The sequence below is a fragment of the Ranitomeya imitator genome, chromosome 4 (assembly GCF_032444005.1).
Source record: "Ranitomeya imitator isolate aRanImi1 chromosome 4, aRanImi1.pri, whole genome shotgun sequence".
In the NCBI taxonomy this organism is placed as follows: domain Eukaryota; kingdom Metazoa; phylum Chordata; class Amphibia; order Anura; family Dendrobatidae; genus Ranitomeya; species Ranitomeya imitator.
In genome coordinates, this window is record NC_091285.1 from 667,220,264 (window position 1) to 667,244,227 (window position 23,964).

The window sequence follows — 23,964 nt, forward strand, 5'->3', positions numbered from 1 at the left end:
TAGAACGCTAATCTACACGATCATGACACTTGAGCCATTCAGCCATAACTTCGATCTGTAAATTCCTGGTACTGATCTACCCAATTATGCCACTGAGATGTACAAAATGTTCAGAGATGATAGATCTTTCTTCGAGAGGTCTCAAAATTATTTTTTCAGGTGCTAGAGAAAGAATTTATAAATTGATAGAAGAATAAATGTCCAAACCATTCTACCAAGTAATGAAAAGAGATGTATAGAGAAATGTCTACCACTTACATCTATTTAGAAAACTGTTCAATTTTTTTTACCATTTTTCAACATAAAAATATCTTTAGCCCCAAAACTTCACCTGTCACGATATTGTATGAAATATAATATGATTTTGTAGCTTTGCCCATCAGACCCATGCTGCGGGCTAAAAAACCCTCCTTCTTTGTGTGATTAAGAATGTATGTGTAGAAGAGGTTTTTATTGCTCTGGCCATAAATTTCAAGCTCTTAGCAACTTACTCGCCCCTCCCATCTGTACTAGCTAGGACTGGTATAGAAGTTCTTTAAAACATGAGGTCCTTTGTCTTAATCTTGTAAGATTCTGGGCCAACCTTTTGGGCTAGGAAAAGAAGAAGTACATATTGTTAACGTCCATCGGCGGATCTGTCAGCCGCTGTAAACATGAGCCTCTAACTCCATCAAGTACAAAGTACAGATTTCTCTGGAACGGAGTGTCCCTACTTGCCCGAATTTAGTATCTATAGAGAGTAAATCTTAATACAAGATGAATGCTGGGTGTGTTATGATTCAGACATGTTCTGTAGAGGAGATACAGGCATTAGACAAACTTGTGTGAAATGTAATAAGGCTGAAGAGGTAGGAGGGTCTAAGGAAACCAGCCCTGTTAGTGATGTCACCAGGCTGTGGTTATAAAAGTGTCTACCCTTATCCCAGCCTTCAGTCTAGAGTCAGCAGAGTTTCTATCCAAACCTCCTGATGCTCTGGGACATTTGGGGAGCTCCGCCCACCAGCATGGTTTTGCCTGAAATGAACTGAGAACATGTAAGTGTTGATTTTCTCATTTAATCCCTTTATTTTATAATTACCTTGTACATATTTCAATTGTCTCTTTTGTAACATCTTTATATGCCTTTTTATAAACACTGTTTTAAAATCTTTTATGGAGTATAATATTTAATATACTAGATTCGTTCTTCTGCTCGAAAACGTACAATAAGTCTTCTGAAGGGAATTATGCTACTGTTTTAGGTTAGCTTCGGACCCGGTTAATCGGAGCTGGTGGCAGCATATCGTGTGCGGGGCCTTTGGGTGTCGTTGTAGCAACTGCGGCGTTGATAATTATTGTTCCTGCCTAATCGGGAGTAGTTAAATCGCCTCGCTGCAGCGTGCCCAATAGCCAGTACATAGCAGGCAGCCTTTTTGGCGACTAATTACCCTAGGTGCAGTACCTAGTCTGACCTGAGGGTGAGGGGGGCGCTAGAGAGCTGCAAGTTTCAAGTGGAACTGTAAAGCGGGATATACATAAATCCCTGCAGTTCGTGGTATATTGAAGAGCAGTGGGATACCTACAATAAGCCCCTGCTGTAAACTAAGAGGTCCATAGCCTCGTGTGTGTTTTTCATCACATTGTGGAGTGGAGGGATAACTAAGATAAGCCCCCCTGCACATGTGATAGCCGTCTGTTGGCCTAAAGTCACCCCGACCTGTGATGTGGGGGTGACGGTCGCGGTGTGAGTCGTGAGATATTGGTTGCAGCGGTGTGGATTCGTGACATCACCAATGGCATTGTTCATCTTTCTAAAAAATAGCTTTCAAAACGTCATAAAAGGCAAGACTCAATGAAATGTAGATGGCCCGGACTTCTACAAGTAGCGCTATCAACATGCTTGGCCTTGATTAGAACAATCCTAAAGATGAAAGTTCACATCTGTCTATGAGCAAGGGCCAATTCTCCTGATACGAGCTATTTACTATCACGAAGGGAGTTATAAGTGACACTCACCGATGCTATCTCCTGGGAAGACAGGACCCGGAGATAGCCACAGACTCCCAGGAATGCGAGGCAAGCAAGACTGGAGAGAAATTGCTTCAGGCCTGACAGGACCTGAATCACCTGACTGCTGGGGGGGCGTGGCCTAAGCTCCAGGGAGCTAGAAGCTGAAGGAAAACTCCTAGAAAGGTAACTAAAGAACTGAGCTACCAAGGGGCACACACAGAGACATAAACAGACCAGGCCAGGGTCAAGGCACAGGATAGCGTAACGGTACCAAGGGACTAGACAGAAAGGATAATAGGGGCCAAGCAGAGGTCAATACCAAACGGACAGAGAAAGTACAGAGACGGAATCCAACAAACAGTAACCAGAGAACAGACCGAGTCAAAAGCCAAGGGATCAAGCAAACAGCACACAGCATAAAACACACTCAGGGGTCAATACACTTAGCCAAGGGCGGAAGTATCACTGACAAAGGAAACTCCCAGATGGAGGCTATAAGAAGTCCACGCAAGATCAAAGTGAGGCCACAGGAATAAACCCTAAAAGAACCAACCCAGACAAACCATGACATTTACCTTGGCATGTACTGACACAAGATTTAAGAGTCCTGAATTGGAGGGTCCACCAAATTTTTGAGCGCAAATTTTGTCTCATTACGTTAGGCTTTTTTGGACCATTATCAACACAAATACATTCATTCTATGTTTTATGGAGTCGATTCACATGTACCATGAAGAAATTTTGCCTCCACATCAAAAATATGATTCGAGATCCAAACCTTTATCACAGCAAATCTCTCGAAGAGAGAAGTCTTCTGCTCTTCAGTATGGTTGGATTATCAAAGAGAGTCCTCACATTTGGCTTAAAAATGATTCACAAACGAGTTTCCCAAACACTTACTACGAAAATGAGATGGCAAATATCTAGCTATACTCAGGCCTTAAGGGGTATCCGTCATTTTAATAATAATAGTACGCATGAAAATATTGAGCTCTGTAATATATCCTGTCAGAAGTATCCGCTTCTTTCACTAACTGGATTGATCTTTCACTCTCAATTACGCGGTAAAATCTGTACTCCATGATGCCAAATGTCCACATTACAGAAATAGGAGATGACTGTTGGCGCTCATAACATTATATGAAGATGGGAGACGAGGGAGGAGCTAGAGGCCGACACAGACATTTTGCTGCAAGTTCTCCTGAAATGACCAATCTCCATAGAACTTTATGAGCACCAATTGTCATCTCCTATCTAAGTAATAGGAAAATTAGTACTAATTGACAACAGATTTTATCTGGGAACGGGGGAATGGAAAACCAATCCAAGAAGAGAAAGAAGAGGATTCCTCTGATAAGATATATCACAAATGTTCATATTTTACATGTACTATTGATGTAAGAAGCAAACATTTAAAACAAGTTAATCTTTAAACCAGAAATTCTACTGGTTTACTACTGATTATGGTGTTCATGTGCAATTAAAATGGGTTTCTCCATGAATAAAAGTTCTTTCATTGTCCGTAGGATAGGGGATAATTTACTTATTACTAGGTGTCTGACTTTTGGGAATCTCAGAGATCCCGAAATTGGGGGCTCTGGCTCCAGAGAATGGGGCTCGAACAGTTTCAACCTTTGCCCCATTGATTGACTATAGGACTTCTGGAGAAAGTTGAGTACAGTCCACACTTTATCTGTGTTTTTGGCATCACTGGGGGTTCTAGTGGTCAGATCCCCTTCCTATGGATAAAGAATAAGTTAATTGCTGGAATAACCCACATGATCAAAGGTTATGACATTTATACTGGCAATACACATAAGATAAAATCTAGTTTCATCAGGATTAGCTCGTCGTGATTGTATGTGTATGGGTGAGTCCTGGTCAGTGGGGTAATATGGATTGCTAACACCTGGGGCAAGGCAATACTGCAATGCTTAACCTAGTAACATTGCCTTGAATATCACTTTAAAGCAAATAATGCCCCTTTCCATTTGAAACAAATAATGCTTCGAACGACCCCTCCCCCCAGAAGTAAAACGACCCCTCCAGAAGTAAGAATGCCTCCTTTGAATTACTTTCATCTTCCCCCACGTAAAATAATAATAATTTTAGACTCAATGAGTCCTATCAACCAAGTCCTCTTCTCACAACACAGAGTACGCTGCCACAGGCGGTACAATGATGGTGATGACATTGTGCCACCTGTGCTCAGAAGTCTTGTAGGCAATCGGCTTACAGCAGCCTTCACCCATGGCTCCATGATCAACCACAGAATCCAACTGTCATCAACACAGTTCTGGGTGGTGCCCACTTGGATATCTGGAGTAATGGGGTCAGCAGTTTGAAGTATATGGCCCAGATCTTCATCACAAACATGACTCCACTTCTTAGGACCACAACATTTAAAAGAAAGCAGTGTTTTCTTTTTGTTTACGTTTGAGATTTTTACACCCAAGACAACTGACCTTGTGTCCCCTCACCTCACTATGTCATTGTTCCTGACTGATCCTCAAAGGAAGATGTTGGGTAAAAGAGAGAATGTGTATGGTTCAAATGTGTCTGTGGGCATATACCTACTGGCGGAGTGGTCTTGTAGAGGGTTAAGACCCCCTTACACATTAGACTAACATAGTGTTAGGAGTCGAGTTCCCGCCACTGCACAGGGGGAATCTCGAGCCGTGTCTGCTGCGGTCTCCCATCAGCCGCAGTGGAGCCTGCTCAGCAGAGACGTCGGTCTCAGCGTCTCACTCTGCCTGATACTGTGCAAAGGGTTACTGCTGCCTTTCCAGGCTCTGCTGTTGTAGCCTGCACTGGTCAGCGGCGAGCAGGCTTTTCTGGGACTAAGTCCAGCTTTGCACACACTGAGCATGCCCAAGGTAAAACCTCTAATTGTAGGTTAGGGGTCACATGCTCAGGTACTGCAGCAGCTATCATTGGTCCTCTAGGAAGGTCCTGAAGTTGCTCAGATACTGTAACAAACTTCCATTGGTCCCCTAGGAAGGTCCTGAAGCTGCTGCAGCTATAAAAGGTTTGCATGGCCGCACGGCCATGCGCTAGTATCACCTCATGTCATGAGCTTGTTAATTGTGGTTGCGCCTGTATGTGTGTGTTCAGGGACCCGGCTGAAATAAGCCCATAGAATACCGGCACCTCCGGTGAGGAGTATTGCATGAATGTATTCAGGGACCCGGCTGAAATAAGCCCCTAGAATACCGGCTCCTCCGGTGAGGAGTGTTTGTATGCTTTTCTGGGTGCGTGACCACTGACTGCCTCCAGCTCAGCAGTTAGCTGTGTTCCCCTGTGACGCTAACAGGGCACAGCATCTTATTTCTAGCGACTCTGTGGACAGAGTTCGCTTATACCACCATATAGCGCCGCCATTTGCCAGCAGCAGGTTCCTCTCCTGCACGGTGGACCCCGGGTTGCGAACGCACCTATTTATACATATATATAAACTCGGTGCGTTCCGCCAACCCTAACACGTAGACTGAACCTTCTAATATCGATCAGTTCATGGGTTTGGCCGACACTCTAACGTGTATTTGGAGTTGGTCAACTGATCGTTGGTGAAGATGTTGATCGGTTACGTCCAATGTTGGATTTCTGGTTGCTTTTTTCTCCCGTAGATAAGCTGCCAGCAGACATAACTTTCAGCTGCTTTCTCATAAACAATAGAGGGGCGCTCGGTTGAACGAACGCTCCTTTTTACTGGAAAATAGGCCAAGATGACCGTCAGCTGATTTCATCCTTCTGCCGACAGCCATCTAATGTCTATGGCGGGCTTTCGTCTCCCAATGGGCATAGGGGCAATATCAGAAATACAGCAGCATTTAGCCGTCTGCTAATTCATGTGTTTGGACAGCAGTGGAAGGCTTTTGGTATTGTTATCTTCTACGTTAAATGAATGACATCTACACTTGATCTATCTACTTCCTCGACCGCTTGTGTTGTATCTCGATGACAACCGTACAGTCAGGCTTCTTTTCAATGGTCAACCAATATCTGTGAGCACAAGCAGCCACGGTGGGAAAGTTATTACGTTTTCTTAATAGCCTAAAAACCACAAAATATTCTAATATCTGATAGAAGTAGAAACATCTAACATATCATTAAGGCTAAGAGTCCACAGTAGGTATTGGGCGCATTATTGAAGCTACGTGAAAGAAAAAATGTTACACTTTATGGAAAGTGGATGGGATTTACCGTATACATTTTTTTTACTTAGCATTATGTGACCTGCACTGATTTTTCAAAATTCACATCACGGCAAAATTTCTCTTGTGTTAAATAGGATCTTCATATGTGGATTTGAACGAGATGAGGAAAATCCACCGGTAAAAAATGCGTAGAAAACCATGTCATCTCTATTTGACTTTATCGATAAAGTTATATTAAAATAAAATACCAAAAAGTTTATAAGACAAAGCTGTTTTATTTAAAGCGTGATGAGAGAATAAGAGCGATAAAAACGCAATTGGTGGAGAAAATCTGGAACATCAAAACTGGTGAGAACGTCATGGTGAGAACGTAGCTTAGATCCTTCAGATCTCCGGCGGTGGCTCTTAGCCATTGACATAATTACTGACATCGGTGGAGATGTATTTATCATGATCAAGGTGTAATCCTCTATCTATCCATATATTATATGAAATGCTGGTTTGCTTAGATATTAGCGACGTGTGTTGCCATAATCATTTACTGCGTTGTACGATGGTGCCAAGTTAGGACTGTGTCAAAGCCGCCGCTCACTCCCCTCGCTCTCTCCCTTTTGCTCTCTCTCTCTTCAGACCGTCTGTATTTGTGTTTATTTTGACAAGAATTGCCCCCCTACTTATGCACGCCCCCTCCCACTAATCGCCATGTGTGAAAGGAAAGATTAATCCCAGCCAAAATCTGATCTGGACTCTTAATTAATTACTGTGAAAGAGCTGGATCTGTCAGGACTGCGTTTTGTAGCGACGCCGAGCGTCTCGTTATAAGAGGACGGCATTTATAGGATTGCATTTAGCGTTATTGAGGATAGCCAGATATATACGTTAAATAAAAACCAAGGCAATCCGGTCGCATGTCGGGGCTGTCGGTGAGAGGATTGGCGCAATCTGAGGATTTGTGACTGATGAACGGACTTCTTTCGCATACATAAATAATGCATGAGAGAAAGGATGATAATTATTACTTAATATGTAAATTATATTTACAAAAGAAGCGAAAGCGTTGCATTCCACCATGATAAAAAGCTTAGTCATGTGACGGGTGCATAGCAATTTCCCCCAAATCCAAAGACATTTTCAGTCTCGGTTTGTTGACCTTTTTCTTGGTGGGAGAGACGACCAACATTAAAAGACACATTTAGTATAAATCCTTCTAATTTTACAATTTTTAATATCCATGTAGATTTAATATATGACATTGTAAATATGAATACTGCCTGAGAATAACCTACATTTAAAGGGGATATCCGGAACTTTAAAAAAAAAAGTTACTAACAGAGGCAACTACCTGCCTGTTGTACCCGGCGCCGGTCATTGACCGCTCCTGCCAGAGATTCAGCTGTTTCCTGTCAACGAAGCAGCAGTTTCTCTTCCTATTGACAGGGTGAGACTACTGGTATCATGATGATTGACAGCCTGCTTCCCCCAATTAGACAGCTGACCAAGAATAGAGTAGTTCTCTAAAAAGACGTAAGCCGTTATATACATTTCACAAAGAGAAACTTTACCACTTAGACTACCTGTAGAGGCTTCTCAATCAGTAAATCGGTTCTGCATTGCCCTCATGAAGGGTAAAACCCCCAAAAACGTGTCTACAAATGGAAGTTCTGGATTGGCTGCCTATCCAAAATCATGGGTCAAGGATCTTTAAAGAAGTTGTTCCCCTTTCTGAAAAACGTAATCCTTGAGCAGTTTATTATTGTTATATATAAAAAAAAAAAACCTCACAGCTTACTGTCGAGGTAATGGCAGAGCCGCAGCCAATACTGAACCCCAGGAGCAGTGTCCGAGGATCTGTGATGAAGCCATGGATAGTGATTAAATAGGGTTGCTTTTCTTATGACAAATTGCGGCCGGAGAGAGATATTTTCAGAAAGACATCAATCTTAATTAATTAATCAATCAATATTGACTTTTAGGATTTCTACTTTCAATTGGTGGCACCAAAATATTAGCCCTTTTTGATCACTATTCAAAAGGACTGTATAGGTTACTCTACTGATATATGAAGGTCCGTCAATTAGGTTGTTTATCTGCCAATGAAGAGTCCTTCTAAAATGGACATCATCTCCGGTAATACTTCATACCAAAATGAAATATGCATGGCCACTTTTGTTGGCCATTTTTCATCCAAAATGCTAATTGTAGCCATCGACTACCAAATGAACTTTCAACCATCAACAAACTGAGTTTAATAGCAAAGGAAATAAGGGTACATGCCAGAGAAGATCCACTGAAGGTCATCAATGGTGGGGCTACGACAAGTACGACTGCCACTAGATAAATTGCAGTGGTCTCATTTACTTTTTTTTCCTAAAACTAAGTGTTTTGACCAGTTAAAAGAAGGGAAAGGGTCAACATTGTCTTAGTTTGAGTGGAATCCCTTTTGTGCTAGGTTCACCAATACTCAAAGAGGTAAAAACATTTACAAAAATATGGTCTACTGATCGTGAAAGATGAAAGTACTAATGGTGACCAGACAAAGGAATGGATGACTAGAACAAACAACAACCCATATATATTTGGATAAAATTAAGATATAAGAAACTAATTACATTCTAGATAACGATGAATATATTGAAGTATGAAAAAAGGGCAGAAGAAGATATGACCTGAAAAAAACATAGAAAGAGTAGAAAAAGTTGTGAAGGAAGTGATCGCGAAATAATCATGAGATGAGCCTTTCACACTTTTAATATAGTGCCAAAGAGTCTATCTATTTTAAGCCTTATCATCCAGGAATTTCGAGACATGCCAAGGTCTGAGGTTCACACTTGTCTGGGTCATAGGTCTCTGCCCTCCCTGTTCGTGTCTCCCTCAATGGATGAGGTTCCATTGAGTGACCAGGAAAGTAATTAGAAGAAATAGAATTCACAGATTCATATGTTATCTGCTATAAGGAGAGAATATATTCAGTGATGGGAGGTATACATTACATTAAGAGGTTATGTGGTGTAGCTGAAGGAGGTATAGGAAGCGTTACATATATTATGAGATAATAGTGAAAGGATATATGGAGAGAGTATAGGAAGTCATAGGAGAAGATATACACCGTGTGCAGAATTATTAGGCAAGTTGTATTTTAGAGGATTATTTTTATTATTGATCAACAACTATGTTCTCAATCAACCCAAAAGACTCATAAATATCAAAGCTTAATTTTTTGGGAAGTTGGAGTGGTGTTTTTTTGAGATTTGGCTATCTTAGAAGGATGTCTGTTTGTGCAGGTAACTTTTACTGTGCAGAATTATTACGCAACTTAATAAAAACCAAATATATTCCCGTCTCACTTGTTTATTTTCACAAGGTAAACCAATATCACTGCACAAAATTTAGAAATAAACATTTCTGACATGCAAAAACAAAACCCCCAAAACTTAATGCTCAATATAGCCACCTTTCTTTATGATGACACTAAGCAGCCTCCATCCATAGATTCTGTCAGTTGCTTGATCTTTTTACGACCAACATTGCGTGCAGCAGCCACCACAGCCTCCAGACACTGTTCCCAGAGGTGGACTGTTTTCCCTCCCTGTAGATCTCACATTTTATGAGGGACCACAGCTTCTCTATGGGGTTCAGATCAGGTGAACAAGGGGGTAATGTCATTATTTTTCTTCTTTGAGACCTTTACTGGCCAGCCACGCTGTGGAGTAGTTGGAGGCATGTGATGGAGCATTGTCCTGCATGAAAATCATGTTTTTCTTGAATGATACCGACTTCTTCCTGTACCACTGCTTGAAGAAGTTGTCTTCCAGAAACTGGCAGTAGGTCTGGGAGTTGAGCTTCACTCCATCCTCAACCCGAAAAGGTCCCACAAGTTCATCTTTGATGATACCAGCCCATACCAGTACCCTACCTCCACCTTGCTGGTATCTAAGTCGGAGTGGAGCTCTCTGCCCTTTACTGATCCAGCCTCTGGCCCATCCATCTGGCCCATCAAGAGTCACTCTCATTTCATCAGTCCATAAAACCTTTGAAAAGTCAGTCTTAAGATATTCCTTGGCCCAGTCTTGACGTTTTATCTTATGTTTCTTGTTCAAAGGTGGCCGTTTTTCAGCCTTCCTTACCTTGGCCATGTCCCTGAATATCACACACCTTGTGATTTTTATTACTCCAGTAACGTTGCACCTCTGAAATATGGCAAAACTGGTGGCAAATGGCATCTTGGCAGCTTCACGCTTGCTTTTCCTTAATTCATGGGCAGTTATTTTGCGCCTTTTTTGCCCAACACGCTTCTTGCGACCCTTTTGGCTATTTGCCATGAAACCCTTGATTCTTCTGTGATCACGCTTCAAAAGTTTGGCAATTTCAAGACTGCTGCATCCGTCTGCAAGACAGCTCACAATTTTGGACTTTTCCGAGACCGTCAAATCTCTCTTGTGACCCTTTTTGCCAAAGGAAAGGAAGTTGCCTAATAATTAAGCACACCTCATATAGGGGGTTGATGTCATTAGACAACACCCCTCCTCATTACAGAGATGCACATCACCTGATTTACTTACTAATTGGTAGTTGGCTCTCAGGCCTGGACAGCTTGGAGTAGGACAACATGTATAAGAAGTATCATGTGATCAAAATACAACTTGTCTAATAATTCTCCACACAGTGTAGGGGAGGATATATGGAGTAATAAGGGGAGATATAGGAGGATATATGGAGTAATAGGGGGAGATATAGGGAGGATATATGGAGTAATAGGAGGAGATATAGGGAGGATATATGGAGTAATAGGAGGAGATATAGGAGGATATATGGAGTAATAGGAGGAGATATAGGGAGGATATATGGAGTAATAGGAGGAGATATAGGGAGGATATATGGAGTAATAAGGGGAGATATAGGAGGATATATGGAGTAATAGGAGGAGATATAGGGAGGATATATGGAGTAATAAGGGGAGATATAGGAGGATATATGGAGTAATAGGGGGAGATATAGGGAGGATATATGGAGTAATAGGAGGAGATATGGGAGGATATATGGAGTAATAGGAGGAGATATAGGGAGGATATATGGAGTAATAGGGGGAGATATAGGGAGGATATATGGAGTAATAGGAGGAGATATAGGGAGGATATATGGAGTAATAAGGGGAGATATAGGAGGATATATGGAGTAATAGGGGGAGATATAGGGAGGATATATGGAGTAATAGGAGGAGATATGGGAGGATATATGGAGTAATAGGAGGAGATATAGGAGGATATATGGAGTAATAGGAGGAGATATAGGGAGGATATATGGAGTAATAGGAGGAGATATAGGAGGATATATGGAGTAATAGGAGGAGATATAGGAGGATATATGGAGTAATAGGAGGAGATATAGGGAGGATATATGGAGTAATAGGAGGAGATATAGGGAAGATATATGAAGTAATAGGAGGAGATATAGGGAGGATATATGGAGTAATAGGAGGAGATATAGGGAAGATATATGAAGTAATAGGAGGAAGAGGTGAGAAAAGGTCGGATTCTGGAGATGTTTTTAAGATGCAGGTGACAGGAGCGAGTGAGTGATCGGATATAGGGAGTAAAGGAAAGTTCGGTGTTGAATATGACCCCAAGACAGCGGACATGCTGTTTGGGAGTTATGGTTGAACCCTCCAGGGTAATTTCGATGTTGGGTAGAGTGAGTTTATTAGAAGGGAGAAACACAAGTAGTTCAGTTTTGGAGAGATTTAGTTTCAGATAGAGGGAGGACATGATGTTAGAGACAGCAGACAGACAATACTTGGTATTTTGAATTAGGGTAGGGGTGATGTCAGGGGAAGAAGTGTATAATTGGGTGTCATCAGCATAGAGATGATACTGGAACCCAAATTTGCTGATTGTTTGTCCAATAGGGGCAGTGTATAGAGAGAAGAGGAGGGGGCCCAGGACTGAGCCCTGCGGAACCCCGATAGTAAGGGGACGAGGAGAGGAAGAGGAAGAGGAGCCGGCAAAAGATACAGTGAAGGAGCTGTCAGAGAGGTAGGAGGAGAACCAGGAGAGGGCTGTGTCCCTGAGGCCAATGGAGCGGAGCATAGTGAGGAGGAGCTGGTGATCCACAGTGTCAAATGTGGCAGATAGATCCAGGAGAATCAGCAGGGAGCTATGACCTTTGGATTTAGCTGTTATTAGATCATTAGAGACTTTGTTGAGGCCAGTTTCATTGGAGTGTAAAGAGCGGAAACCAGATTGTAAGGGGTCAAGAAGAGAGTTATCCGAGAGATAGCGGATTAGACGGGAGTGGACCAAGCGTTCCAGGAGTTTAGAGATGAAGGAAAGGTTAGAGACAGGTCTGTAGCTAGCCGTGCAGTTCTGGTCCAGGGATGGCTTTTTAAGTAAAGGGGTAATGATGGCATGTTTAAATGAAAAGGGAAAGATGCCTGGGGAAAGAGAGAGGTTAAATATTTTAGTCAGGTGAGTGGTGACCGCTGGTGAGAGAGACTGCAGGAGAGGTGAAGAAATGGGGTCACTATTGCAGGTTGTAGGCCGGGCAGAAGCGAGAAGCTTGGAAACTTCTTCTTCTGAAACAGGCTCAAAGATGTCTAATGAGCTTGAGGTGCGGCAGGGAAGGGGATCCAGGCACTGAGGAGATTGGGCTGAGATATCCTGATGGATGTGGTTGATTTCCCTGCACTGACTGTCAGTGCCGGCTGTGACATCACCACTGTGCTCTGCTTTACGGCCGGCGCTGACACAGTCAGTGCAGGGAAGCTGACACCGGGGGATGTAACAGACACCGGAATGTGAGTATGTTCTGGTTTTTTTTTTTTAACTTTTACAATGGTAACCAGGGTAAATATCGGGTTACTAAGCGCGGCCCTGCACTTAGTAACCCGATGTTTACCCTGGTTACCCGGGGACTTTGGCATCGTTGAAGACAGTTTCAACGATGCCGAAGTCGTTCCCCTGATCGTTGGTTGCTGGAGAGAGCTGTCTGTGTGACAGCTCCCCAGCGACCACACAACGACTTGCCAACGATCACGGCCAGGTCGTATCGCTGGTCGTGATCGTTGGTAAGTCGTTTAGTGTAACGGTACCTTAAGAGGTATGAGTTGATATAATGGATTTTCAAGAGATTATAGAGAGTTATGGGAGTGGATATAAGGAGTAATTGTAAGAGTTATAGGTGGCAATAATAATATGGACTGAGTTATTTGGAGAATTGTAGAAATTACTAAGAGAAACAATAAACACGTTTTTATAACTAGACAGCAGACAATACATCTAACCTTGGTCAGTTTTCCCCTCTAACTAAATTCCAGCAATGAATACTGTAAGTGTTTTCCACCCAAAATACATTTCAGTCACAACAAAGCTCGTTTCCTTTGGCCCTTTCTGGCAGTTACAGGGTGTGACAAACAGACGTGACAGATAAAAAGAAACAGACAATTTAGCAGTAACAAAAGTAATAAATCAAATGAGGACATAGGCGAAGTGCAGCCTTGTCCCAGGGGCTTCTGGCCTTCTGCACTATCCACATTTGCCACAATGCGCTCTTGCTTACTTTTTATCATTTTTTTATGTTTTTAGCTGACAGAGTTGATGCTTGATATCATTTGTGAGTCTTTTTCAAGTTTCATATAAAACCTGTATTTGCCATCATTTCATACATGTCTCTTTCCTGTCTCTTTCCCGACTTTGGCTGTCTCTTCGGGGTTTTTTTTTTTTACACTTTTTTTTTCACTTCGTTTTTCAAAAGCTTTCTCCAAACTTTTACTTTCAGAGTCATACAAAGACAAAGAGGCATTCGAGGAAAGAGACATCCAGGAGGAGTATACGGAAGGAAAAAGATTTTTTTTCGGTAAAGAAAGAAAATGAGACGTCTTGCCTGAAGTCAACTTTCACTCAACGGGCCTCCAAAATAAAGGGGATATTAGAAGAATCTACTCGTCTCAGAGATATTTACACCCAAATATAAAAAGGTTTTTTTAAAAAAAAAAAAAAAGAACTTTAAAACAGCGCAAAAGAATTCATCTTGGACTGGAAACGCTTCCGCACAAAATGAAGCAGTCATAGACGGAAGCAAGAGGACGAGAGAACAAGAGGCATCCCGGACTCGTGAGGAGCAGGAGAGATGTACTCGCCGTACTGTCTCACTCAGGTAACCTTCCATTCTCTACAAATCTAGACGGCTGGCCATCTTGTAACATTACTTCACATTTATCGTAGAATTTTCAAAACGTTCCGTGTGCAACTTGGTCTAGAACACATCGTTAATGGTCGGTTCCTTTGGCTCCGACACATCTCCTCGTAGAACGAAAACTCCGAATTCCCCATCCACAACGCTCTTCCCCCATTTCTCTCTTCTTACTGCTCTACTAGACTTCTTGGGGATAGGATTTCTTAAAATATGTAAAAAAAAATAATAATCTGCCATATTTAGTGTTGGGAAGGAATGTTTTTATTGACATTTTTTTAATTAGATGAGGAAAATTTATTTAAATGACTTATCGAGGATGAACGCCGCCGGATGAAAGATTGAACTTGTTAAACTTTGTCAACTGTTAGAATATTCTATCGACAACTCCACTCAGTACATTCATAGCAAAAAAAAAAAAGATTTATTGCTCCCTCACCGGCTGCAATGCTCTGTGCTAGGTGCACACTTTGCGGGTATTAATGTATATTAAGATGTATCTCTAAGTTTTATTTTTAGTAGTCTTTTTTTTATTTTGTCAGCAATATGCAATCAAATATAACTCATAAATTGTTTTATATATATATATACCGTATATTTATAATATAATATATATAAATATAGTATATAAATATATAATATAATATATATATTTATAATAATAATATATTTATTATATATTTTATATATTTGTATATAATATATATATTTATATTTATTTATTATATGTAATAAATATGTAATATATATCTATATATATCTCTCTATATCTCTCTCTCTCTATATATATATATATATATATATATATATATATATATATATATATATTGGTTAGCAATATTTATTAAGTCTGTGACCGGAGTGAGATTCATAGATCGATTCATATGTGATAGACATATAGTTAGGCAGATAAGAGCTGAAATGGTTATTATTATATAATAGTACATTGTTAATGTAGATATGTATATATATATATATATATATATATATATATATATGTATATATTTCAAAATTAGCAGCATTCCTTAAAATAAGTATTAATTAAGGCATCTCATACTTTCACTTGATTGGAGGAGTTAACCTTTTCGGATTACATCAGTTGTGGACCTGGTTGACCTCTGATGAGTCTTTATGAATATGTGCTTATGGAAATAAAATAAAACAAATTAAAAGAAAAATATATTTAAAAAAAATATATATATTATTTTTTTATTTGTTTTATTTCTTTATGTTTATATGTATAAATAAAAAAATAAATAAATAATTATAAATAAAATAAAACGTAAAATATATATTTTTATGTATTTATTTATGTATATATATATATATATATAAATATATATGTACAAAAATAGGTTTAAAAATATATATATATATATTTTGTTTTATTTTATTTACGTATTTATTTGTTTTTTCTATACAATAAAAGATATATCTTATCCGCATAGAACATAACATCACATGTCTACTTATATGCAGATTTCTTTCTCTTGGATTATGTTGATTACTATTAGCTTTGTACATGAGATTTATGTGGTTTCCTACTTTTGTTGCGATTTAGTTTCTTAATAAATTAGAGAGTAAGATTTGGGACAGATTAGATGGTCATACAGAATTGGACTCTTGGAAAATAAAGTCAAATACCAAGAAATTCCGAGTATTTAACCTACAGAATAATTAGAGACATACCTATAAAATAATCTATGCGGAAAAGCTATTGCATGGTCAAAGCGTGTTGTTCTCACCGTCCAGTACGTGACGGCTTTATTCATGTCTTCTGCGATATGGGAGGTCAGTAGTGATGTGTGTACAATTGGTTCATATAATGATGGACCCCGGAAGTGCCGGAGTTCATCGTTTCATTGACTTATTTTTCTCCTATATTTCGCAGTGAGCACCCCTCTATTCTTTTCTACAATTGGTTCATGTCCTTGCTCAGAAATGTATTAACCTCAATGTAAAAGAATGAAGAAAATAGCCTTGAATTTACCTTGAATTCGACTGATAAAAGCTAACCTAAAGAGTACAATGGATTATAGGTGGCGAATACTTCTCAACTAACATACGAATGTGGTAAATCTATACCCCACAGACGGGAAAATGAAATCTATTACCGCTATTGTATCATTTACTAGCAAGAAAATATTTCAGTATTACTCCAAATTCCTCTCCATGTCTCCTCCATATACAGTGGACAAAACAAGTATTTGATACACTGCACATTTTTGCAAGTTTTCCCACCTACGAAGAATTTTTAGCCTAGGTACACTTCACCTGTGAGAAACAGAATCTTACAAAAATATCCAGAAAATAACATTGTATGATTTTTACATAATTAATTTGCATGAAATAATTATTTGATACAATAGAAAAACAGAACTTAATATTTGGTACAGAAACATTTGTTTGCAATTGCAGAGGTCAGACGTTTCCTGTAGTTCTTGACCAAGTTTGCACACACTGCAGTAGGGATTTTGGCCCACTCCTCCATACAGATCTTTTAGGTTTCGGGGCTGTCGGTGGGCAACATTGAGTTTCAGCTCCCTCCAAAGATTCTCTATTGGGTTCAGGTCTGGAACCCACTCCAGGACCATGAAATGCTTAGTTCTTAGTTGCCCTGACTGTGTGTTTCCGGTCATTGTCATGCTAATGGACCCAGCCCCACCTTCAATGCTCTTACTGAGGGAAAAAGGTTGTTGGCGAAAATCTTGTGATACATGACCCCATCCATCCTTCTTTCAATACGGTGCAGTCGTCCTATCCCCTAGGCAGAAAAGCACCCCCTAGGTATGATGTTTCCCCCACCATGCTTCATGGTTGGGACTGTGTTCTTGGGGATGCATTCATCCTTCTTCTTCCTCCAAACACGGCGAGTGGAGTTGATATCAAAAAGTTCTGTTTCGATCTTATCTGACCACATGACCTTCTCCCATGCCTCCTCTAGATCATCTATATAGTCATTGGCGAACTTCAAATGGCGTGATCAGTGGGATGTTGCGTGCCCTGCAAGATTTTAATCCATGTCTGCGTAGTGTGTTACAAACAGTAGAGTTTGAGACTGTGCTCCTATCTCTCTTCAGGTCATTGACCTGGTCCTCTTGTGCATTTCTGGGCTGATTCCTGACCTTCCTCAGAATCATCCTCACCCCACGAGGCAAGATCTTGTATTTAGACTGAGGTAGAGTGACTGTCATCTTGTGTTTCTTCCATTGTGTAATACTTGTGCCAACAGTTGTTTCCTTCTCACCAAGCTGCTTGCCTATTGTACTATTCAATAAGTAGGAGAACATGAGTCACTATGTATTATAAATTACAATTTTATTTGTACAAAAATAAATCTATGAATACATATAATAATTTTTAAAAGGTTGTTACGTATATATATATATATATATATATATATATATATATATATATATATATGGATTTACAAAAGAATGGTGATCCACATAGGTGATGTACCCCGACGCGCGTTTCGCAAGCATTGATATCCCCCTTGAAGAAGCGATATCAACGCTTGCAAAATGCGTGGCAGGGTACGTGGCCATGGTTGGACACGACTTGTCAACACATGGGTAATTAACCCTTTGATTTGATCATTGTATTCATATATAATGTATGCTTGAATTATTTTATTTTGTGTTAACCCGGGCTATTTATGTGCATGGTGTTGTCTGGATCGATCCGACTGGTCTTTCATGGTGGGGAGCTGGTTTGGTTGGTCCATATTTTCTACCATGCAGCTACTCACTAATTAGGTCAGTACTGATTAAATATGGCATTTCGTTATTTAAGTCCTGTTTTTAGTCCTCGGCCACATTGTCACTTATGTGGATCTCCATTCTTTTGTAAATCCATAGATATGTCTAACACCTGGATACGTTTATTTGTGAACCATTCCATTGTAAATTTTGCATTATGTTTGGGATCATTGTCTTGTTGGAAGACAAATCTCTGTCCCAGTCTCAGGTCTGTTGCAGACTTCAACAGGTTTTCTTCAAGAATGGTCCTGTATTTGGCTCCATCCATCTTCCCATCAATGTTACCATCTTCCCTGTCCCTGCTGAAAAAAGAAGGCCGAAACCATGATGCTGCCACCACCATGTTTTACAGTGGGGATGGTGTGTTCAGGGTCATGAGCTGTGTTGTCTTTACGCCAAACATATCGTTTGGCATTGTTGCCAAAAAGTTCGATTTTGGTTTCATCTGACCGGAGCACATTCTTCCACATGTTTGGTGTGTCTCCCAGGTGGCTTGTTGCAATCTTTAAACAACACTTTTTATGGATATCTTTGAGAAATGGCTTTCTTCTTGCCACTCTTCCATAATGGCCAGATTTGTGCAGTGTATAACTGATTGTTGTCCTATGGACAGACTGCCCCACCTCAGCTGTAGATCTCTGCAGTTCATCCAGTGATCATGAGTGATCATGGGCCTCTTGGCTGCATCTCTGATCAGTCTTCTCCTTGTTTGAGATGAAAGTTTAGAGGGACGGCCGGGTCTTGGTAGATTTGCAGTAGTATGATACTCCTTCCATTTCAATATGATCGCTTGCACAGTGCTTCTTGGGATGTTTAAATTTTTGGAAATCATTTTGTATCCAAATCCAGCTTTAAACTTCTCCACAACAGTATCACGAACCTGCCTGTTGTGTTCCTTGGTCTTCATGATGCTTCAAACAGAACCCTGAGACTATCACAGAGCAGGTGCATTTATACGGAGATGGATCACACACAGGTGGATTATATTTATCATCATTAGGCATTTAGGGCCGAATAATATTGCACGCCCCACTCTTCAGTTTCCACAAAAATTTTAAATATCCAATGAATTTCGTTCAACTTCACAATTGTGTTCCACTTGTTGTTGATTCTTCACCAAAAATTTACATTTGGTATCTTTATGTTTGAAGCATGATATGTGGGAAAAGGTTGAAAAGTTCTAGGGAGCCGAATACTTTTGCAAGGCACTGTATATCCTTCCTATATCTCCTCCTATTACCCCAAATATCCTCCCTATATCTCCTCCTATTACTCCATATATCCTCCCTATATCTCCTTATATTACTCCATATATCCTCCCTATATCTCCTCCTATTACCCCATATATCCTCCCTATATCTCCTTATATTACTCCATATATCCTCCCTATATCTCCTTATATTACTCCATATATCCTCCCTATATTTCCTCCTATTACTCCATATATCCCCCCTATATCTCCTCCTATTACTCCATATATCCTCCTATATCTCCCCCTATTACCCCATATATCCCCCCTATATCTCCCCCTATTACTCCATATATCCTCCCTATATCCCCTCCTATTACTCCATATATCCTCCCTATATCTCCTCCTATTACTCCATATATCCTCCTATATCTCCTCCTATTACTCCATATATCCCCCCTATATCTCCTCCTATTACTCCATATATCCTCCTATATCTCCTCCTATTACCCCATATATCCTCCCTATATCTCCTCCTATTACTCCATATATCCTCCTATATCTCCTCCTATTACTCCATATATCCTCCTATATCTCCCCCTATTACCCCATATATCCTCCTATATCTCCTCCTATTACTCCATATATCCTCCTATATCTCCTCCTATTACCCCATATATCCCCCCTATATCTCCTCCTATTACTCCATATATCCTCCTATATCTCCCCCTATTACCCCATATATCCCCCCTATATCTCCCCCTATTACTCCATATATCCTCCCTATATCCCCTCCTATTACCCCATATATCCTCCTATATCTCCTCCTATTACTCCATATATCCCCCCTATATCTCCTCCTATTACTCCATATATCCTCCTATATCTCCTCCTATTACTCCATATATCCCCCCTATATCTCCTCCTATTACTCCATATATCCCCCCTATATCTCCTCCTATTACTCCATATATCCTCCTATATCTCCCCCTATTACCCCATATATCTCCCCTATATCTTCTCCTATTACCCCATATATCCTCCCTATATCTCCCCCTATTACCCCATATATCCTCCCTATATCTCCCCCTATTACTCCATATATCCCCCCTATATCTTCTCCTATTACTCCATATATCCTCCCTATATCTCCCCCTATTACCCCGTATATCCTCCCTATATCTCCCCCTATTACTCCATATATACTCCCCTATATCTCCTCCTATTACTCCATATATCCTCCCTATATCTCCCCCTATTACTCCATATATCCTCCCTATATCTCCCCTATTACTCCATATATCCTCCTATATCTCCTTCTATTACCCCATATATCTTCCCTATATCTCCCCTATTACTCCATATATCCTCCCTATATCTCCCCTATTACTCCATATAGCCTCCCTATACCAGGGAAACCAGGGATTCAAGCTTCAGGAGGCTAATTTGCATATTCCAGGTGCCTTCTGGGAGAAGCGAAGTCTCCCTAAGCTAGAAGATCGTTGGGTACAGCCGGGACCAGCTGCTTCGAAAGCATCACCAAACCAGGGATTCAAGCTTCAGGAGGCTAATTTGCATATTCCAGGTGCCTTCTGGGAGAAGCGAAGTCTCCCTAAGCTAGAAGATCGTTGGGTACAGCCGGGACCAGCTGCTTCGAAAGCATCACCAAACCAGGGATTCAAGCTTCAGGAGGCTAATTTGCATATTCCAGGTGCCTTCTGGGAGAAGCGAAGTCTCCCTAAGCTAGAAGATCGTTGGGTACAGCCGGGACCAGCTGCTTCGAAAGCATCACCAAACCAGGGATTCAAGCTTCAGGAGGCTAATTTGCATATTCCAGGTGCCTTCTGGGAAAAGCGAAGTCTCCCTAAGCTAGAAGATCGTTGGGTACAGCCGGGACCACCTGTAGGATATTATTGCAAGAGAGCTTGGCTGAGTAGATTACACAAGAAGGAAAACACACAGCAAGTCAGCAGGATCTAGGAGCAACATGGCAGATGTGACAACCTACATGGTGAGCTGCAGCATGTGCTACATGTTCACAGATCGACCAGAAGAAGAATCCAATTTCACCTGTCAGAAGTGTAGACTAGTGGCCCTTTTAGAAGAAAAGGTGCGGGGTCTGGAAGAAAGAATAGCAACTTTGAAACTCATCAAAGAGAATGAAGACTTTCTAGACAGAACAGAAGCATCTCTACTGGTCACAGAAGGTGCAAAAAGTGTCAGAGAACCTCCAAAAGCAGATGAGTGGAAGCATGTGACCAAAAGAAGCAAGAAGACCATGGAGAAATCACCAACCACACAACTGAAGAACCGATATCAAATCTTTGTAGAGGATGAAGATGGCACACCTAAGAATGAAGCAATACCAGCAAGCAAAAAAGAAAAGGGCACACAGCAACAAGTGACAGCAAAAAGTACAGCCAAGAAGCAACGAAGAGTGGTGGTGGTGGGAGACTCACTACTGAGAGGCACCGAAGCAGCCATCTGCAGACCGGACATAACTGCAAGAGAAGTATGCTGCCTTCCAGGTGCGATGATCAAGGAGGTGACCGATAGGATACCAAAGCTCTTCAGCTCCAAGGACGTCCACCCATTTCTTCTGATACATGTTGGCACCAATGACACGGCAAGGAAGGACCTACCGACAATCTGCAAGGACTTTGAAGAGTTGGGGAAGAAAGTAAAGGAACTGGATGCACAGGTAGTTTTTTCTTCTATCCTTCCAGTAGACGGGCATGGCACCAGGAGATGGAACAGGATCCTTGATGCAAACAACTGGCTAAGACGATGGTGCAGACAACAAGGATTTGGATTCCTGGACCACGGTGTGAATTACTGGTATGATGGACTCCTCGCCAGAGACGGACTACACCTCAACAAACCTGGGAAACACACATTCGCCAGAAGACTCGCTACACTCATCAGGAGGGCGTTAAACTAGAAGAAGAGGGGACGGGAAGAAAAACATTAGACTTGAACAAAGACGACCCAGGAAAACATACTCAGAAGGGAGGTAAGAACATTTCTAAAACAATCCACAGTGAGGAGATTGGAACAAAACAAAATCCTCTAAACTGCATGCTCGCAAACGCCAGAAGCCTGACAAACAAGATGGAAGAACTAGAAGCAGAAATATCTACAGGTAACTTTGACATAGTGGGAATAACCGAGACATGGTTAGATGAAAACTATGACTGGGCAGTTAACTTACAGGGTTACAGTCTGTTTAGAAAGGATCGTAAAAATCGGAGAGGAGGAGGGGTTTGTCTCTATGTAAAGTGTTGTCTAAAGTCCACTTTAAGGGAGGATATTAGCGAAGGGAATGAGGATGTCGAGTCCATATGGGTTGAAATTCATGGAGGGAAAAATGGTAACAAAATTCTCATTGGGGTCTGTTACAAACCCCCAAATATAACAGAAAGCATGGAAAGTCTACTTCTAAAGCAGATAGATGAAGCTGCAACCCATAATGAGGTCCTGGTTATGGGGGACTTTAACTACCCGGATATTAACTGGGAAACAGAAACCTGTGAAACCCATAAAGGCAACAGGTTTCTGCTACTAACCAAGAAAAATTATCTTTCACAATTGGTGCAGAATCCAACCAGAGGAGCAGCACTTTTAGACCTAATACTATCTAATAGACCTGACAGAATAACAAATCTGCAGGTGGTCGGGCATCTAGGAAATAGCGACCACAATATTGTACAGTTTCACCTGTCTTTCACTAGGGGGACTTGTCAGGGAGTCACAAAAACATTGAACTTTAGGAAGGCAAAGTTTGAACAGCTTAGAGATGCCCTTAATCTGGTAGACTGGGACAATATCCTCAGAAATGAGAATACAGATAATAAATGGGAAATGTTTAAGAACATCCTAAATAGGCAGTGTAAGCGGTTTATACCTTGTTGGAATAAAAGGACTAGAAATAGGAAAAACCCAATGTGGCTAAACAAAGAAGTAAGACAGGCAATTAACAGTAAAAAGAAAGCATTTGCACTACTAAAGCAGGATGGCACCATTGAAGCTCTAAAAAACTATAGGGAGAAAAATACTTTATCTAAAAAACTAATTAAAGCTGCCAAAAAGGAAACAGAGAAGCACATTGCTAAGGAGAGTAAAACTAATCCCAAACTGTTCTTCAACTATATCAATAGTAAAAGAATAAAAACTGAAAATGTAGGCCCCTTAAAAAATAGTGAGGAAAGAATGGTTGTAGATGACGAGGAAAAAGCTAACATATTAAACACCTTCTTCTCCACGGTATTCACGGTGGAAAATGAAATGCTAGGTGAAATCCCAAGAAACAATGAAAACCCTATATTAAGGGTCACCAATCTAACCCAAGAAGAGGTGCGAAACCGGCTAAATAAGATTAAAATAGATAAATCTCCGGGTCCGGATGGCATACACCCACGAGTACTAAGGGAACTAAGTAATGTAATAGATAAACCATTATTTCTTATTTTTAGTGACTCTATAGCGACAGGGTCTGTTCCGCAGGACTGGCGCATAGCAAATGTGGTGCCAATATTCAAAAAGGGCTCTAAAAGTGAACCTGGAAATTATAGGCCAGTAAGTCTAACCTCTATTGTTGGTAAAATATTTGAAGGGTTTCTGAGGGATGTTATTCTGGATTATCTCAATGAGAATAACTGTTTAACTCCATATCAGCATGGGTTT

The 23,964-nt window shown here is 40.7% G+C and overlaps 1 protein-coding gene across 7 annotated transcripts in view; it reads left to right on the forward strand.

The window, feature by feature from the left end:
- NFIX (nuclear factor I X) overlaps nucleotides 1-23,964 on the forward strand; it is a 278,075-nt gene that overhangs the window by 23,155 nt on the left and 230,956 nt on the right. For all 7 annotated transcript variants that reach the window (XM_069767170.1, XM_069767174.1, XM_069767178.1 and 4 more), the window contains one exon: nucleotides 13,917-14,294. In XM_069767170.1, coding sequence (XP_069623271.1) covers nucleotides 14,268-14,294 — 27 coding nt within the window. In that variant the 5' untranslated portion in view covers nucleotides 13,917-14,267. The remainder of the gene's footprint in view (nucleotides 1-13,916; nucleotides 14,295-23,964) is intronic.